We start from the raw sequence: 3,195 nt of genomic DNA on the forward strand, positions 1-3,195 counted from the left end.
TGTGTATTTCAATAACAATAGAAAATGCAACAAAAACTGCAATAGCAGATCCAATCGAGGCTGGGTCTATTATCAGTATCTTGGGCGTACTTCACGTACGTTGGGGAATATGAAAATGAAACACATTAAACTTGAGTTCTTCCTACTAAAATTTTTCATCACTTAAATCAGTTCAGATTTTAAATAAAAATAAGGGAAAATGCAAGCAAAATTTTCTGTGATATTGCGAATGAGCAAATTATATGATTTCTAGTTATTTCTCTGATACTTAATAAAATTATATATGTAATCTTTGAATGGAAATTTGGAATTATCAACTTTACATTTATCATAAAAATTGTAAAACAATGGACAAGATGAATGAAAAAATTTGAAAAATAATGTAAAACAACCGCCGCACCCAACACAATGACTTAAAAGAAATCAACCACCAAACCCGCCGACTTTGTGACATAAAAAAATGAAACCAGATGTCGATAATTTGAGTTTTGATATGACAAAAGTGGAGCATTTTCGGAGAAGACTAACCAAAGTTGTTATTATTAAGACGAGAGTGCTGCACTAGACAAGTGCATCTTCACAAAAGGTGGTGTATTTATATTCTCAAACACTAAAAATTATGTGAGATTAAATGGGGCTAATTATCACATTCCATTTTAGAGGAAATGGGATCTGCACATATTTGACAAAATATTTACTCAATACCCCTTTGTGATTCTACTTACTTATTACCCATAAATCATTCTGTATTTATGCAACATTTAATTTCTTAACTAAAGAGGAAAAGGAAATACAAGTAAGGATCTGGATTCAAGATTTTATCATAATGAAGAACTGACTACTTGATTATTCAAGATTAGGTGATTTAGGATAGTAATTATGAAATCCATCGAGGCTAAAAATAAAATTAAAATTTGGTGATTAATCCGAATTTTCGAGAGGGTGTAAGTTTAATTCTAAAGTTTTTTTGAGAAAAAGTGTAATTTTACATTTTTAAAGGGGGTCTTTAAAATCAGGGCTACTGTTTTTATTGATTCCTTTTTGCAAGTACTTTTGTTTTATAAGTAGTATTTTGGTTCTATATCCTTTTAATTTTTTTTTCGATTGAGGTATACTCCAACGACTAAAAGCATAAAAATTAAAAATATATAAAACTAAAATACTATTCTAATTATTAAAAAACAAAATAATAAATAACCTAAATTAGAGCACAAAAAAATACATTTAACTCAAAGAAAGTATATATTGGTTGGAAAGACAACCCGTGAGGCGAAAATACAAAGGAAAGCGACAAAAAGACATAGCATGCGAGCAATTAAGTGTAACATCGACATGATTCCACTTAATTATCCTATTCAGAAACTTTATATTATTTTATTATGATCATGAAATTAATGTTCAGGTGATGATGAGTTAGTGAGAGGTGTCCAATTCATACATTCTCGTTGTTTTTCATCATGCCCCAAAGTTTGTGTGACTATGTGCTCTGTAATAACTTTCTAATATTAGCATGAGACTGCCATTGGATAAGACAAATAACAATCACATGTTGCATTTTATTTCAACTTATGTATATCCAACTTGGATTATTTTGGTTAATTACACTTTACCATTCCAATAATCATCGTTTTTATATTTTGATATTTAAAATTTTTTTATGTTAACTTATCATCTTAGTTTTACGGAAATTTGCACTTTTCCATTTATAATATTTTTTTTTATCAAGTTTTTTGTTAAAAAGAAATCACATGCAATGCACATGTGATATTTAAGCACTGTGTAATGTAATATTGTTCACATATATAAAGCATGTGATTTTTTCAGATAAAAAAAAATCATATATGGTAAAGTGTAAATTTCACAAAGTTAAATAAAGAAATTGTAATTTACGCAAAAAAAAAAAAAAAATGATATGGAGAAATGTAAGTGGGCATTCAGAGCAAAATGTCTTACTGGCCACTCACATGACTGACCACTGCTGTATTTCTTTACTCATTACCCTTACCTGCTGTATACAATAATCCTTATGAGATGCCATATATATATATATATATATATACATATATATATATATATACATATATATATATATATATAAGTATGAGGTTGTCATAGGCCAAAGGGATTCTTGAACAGAACAAGTGAGAAATGGAGATGAGGAATGTAATAAGGGCAGTTGTGTTGGTAGTGTTGGCTGTGGGGATGCTGACGGAGAGATCTTCTGCCTCTTTCAAAGACTGCTACACCAAATGCTTTATTTTCTGCATGATTGAACCTTCTCAGACACTGTGTTCATGCACCACCCACTGCTTGAAAGACTGCATCTTCCAAGAAGTACAGAACGATCTCCGTGAAGATTCAGACAACCTTGCCTTCTGCAAACTTGGCTGCGCCTTCTCCATGTGCTCAGGTTTCAGCAGTAAACGTACTCCCAGTAAGCCCCCCATCTCTCTCCTTGAACACACACACACACTCAGAGTCACATACTGAATTTGATATTGTTTTGTTGACACTGTTTTGGCATGTTTCAGATGGGGAGAAGGTTGATGACTGTGTGGGATCCTGCTCGAATAAGTGCATCAAGAGCTACGCGTCGCCTTAGAAGAATTCTCCATCTTTCGACGTTTATAGATCATTGCTACCGATTTTCAGTCGAGTTAATCTTTTTAGTTGTTGAAATTGATGTCAACTGAACTACAATAGTAGTGATCTCTTTGTTTTGTTATTACTCATCTTTCTCAAGTTCATAGTGCAAAAGACAAACATCCTATGTATTTGATGGTACAAGAATTGGGAAGGATGAATGCTCTTGATTACTATTTGTGTGTGGTTTAAGTGTCATAGAGTGACCCGTGAACAAGATGCTGTAGGGAAGAGTTGAAACATGTGGTGCTTGTGGATTCTGTACAAGAAATAGAGAAAGAGAAGGTCACGGGAGTTGAATGTTTTACACATAGTATCAAACAATCCAGCATCATACTGCAGATAAGGGGTACTTATTTTTAAAATGCAGATAAAAAAAAAATTAAAAATTTGAAGTGTTTTGAAAAATTTTAGAAAAATTATAACTATTTTAAAACATCTGTATTTTAATTGAACAAACAAATACTTGATGAAATTGAGCAAGACTGGTCTTGTTGGAATCGTCTGGACGACAGGATTCGAACGGCTATGGTCTTAATTTGTTATTCTTCC

At 31.8% G+C, this 3,195-nt stretch overlaps 1 protein-coding gene across 1 annotated transcript; it reads left to right on the forward strand.

Annotated features, from left to right (window-relative positions):
• LOC105157606 (thionin-like protein 2) lies at positions 2,090 to 2,819 on the forward strand. Its single transcript, XM_011074017.2, has 2 exons — positions 2,090 to 2,434; positions 2,532 to 2,819. The coding sequence occupies exons 1-2, from the start codon at positions 2,149 to 2,151 to the stop codon at positions 2,600 to 2,602; spliced, it is 357 nt and encodes a 118-aa protein (XP_011072319.1). The 5' UTR covers positions 2,090 to 2,148; the 3' UTR covers positions 2,603 to 2,819.

Source organism: Sesamum indicum, linkage group LG3, assembly GCF_000512975.1.
Source record: "Sesamum indicum cultivar Zhongzhi No. 13 linkage group LG3, S_indicum_v1.0, whole genome shotgun sequence".
Classification (NCBI taxonomy): domain Eukaryota; kingdom Viridiplantae; phylum Streptophyta; class Magnoliopsida; order Lamiales; family Pedaliaceae; genus Sesamum; species Sesamum indicum.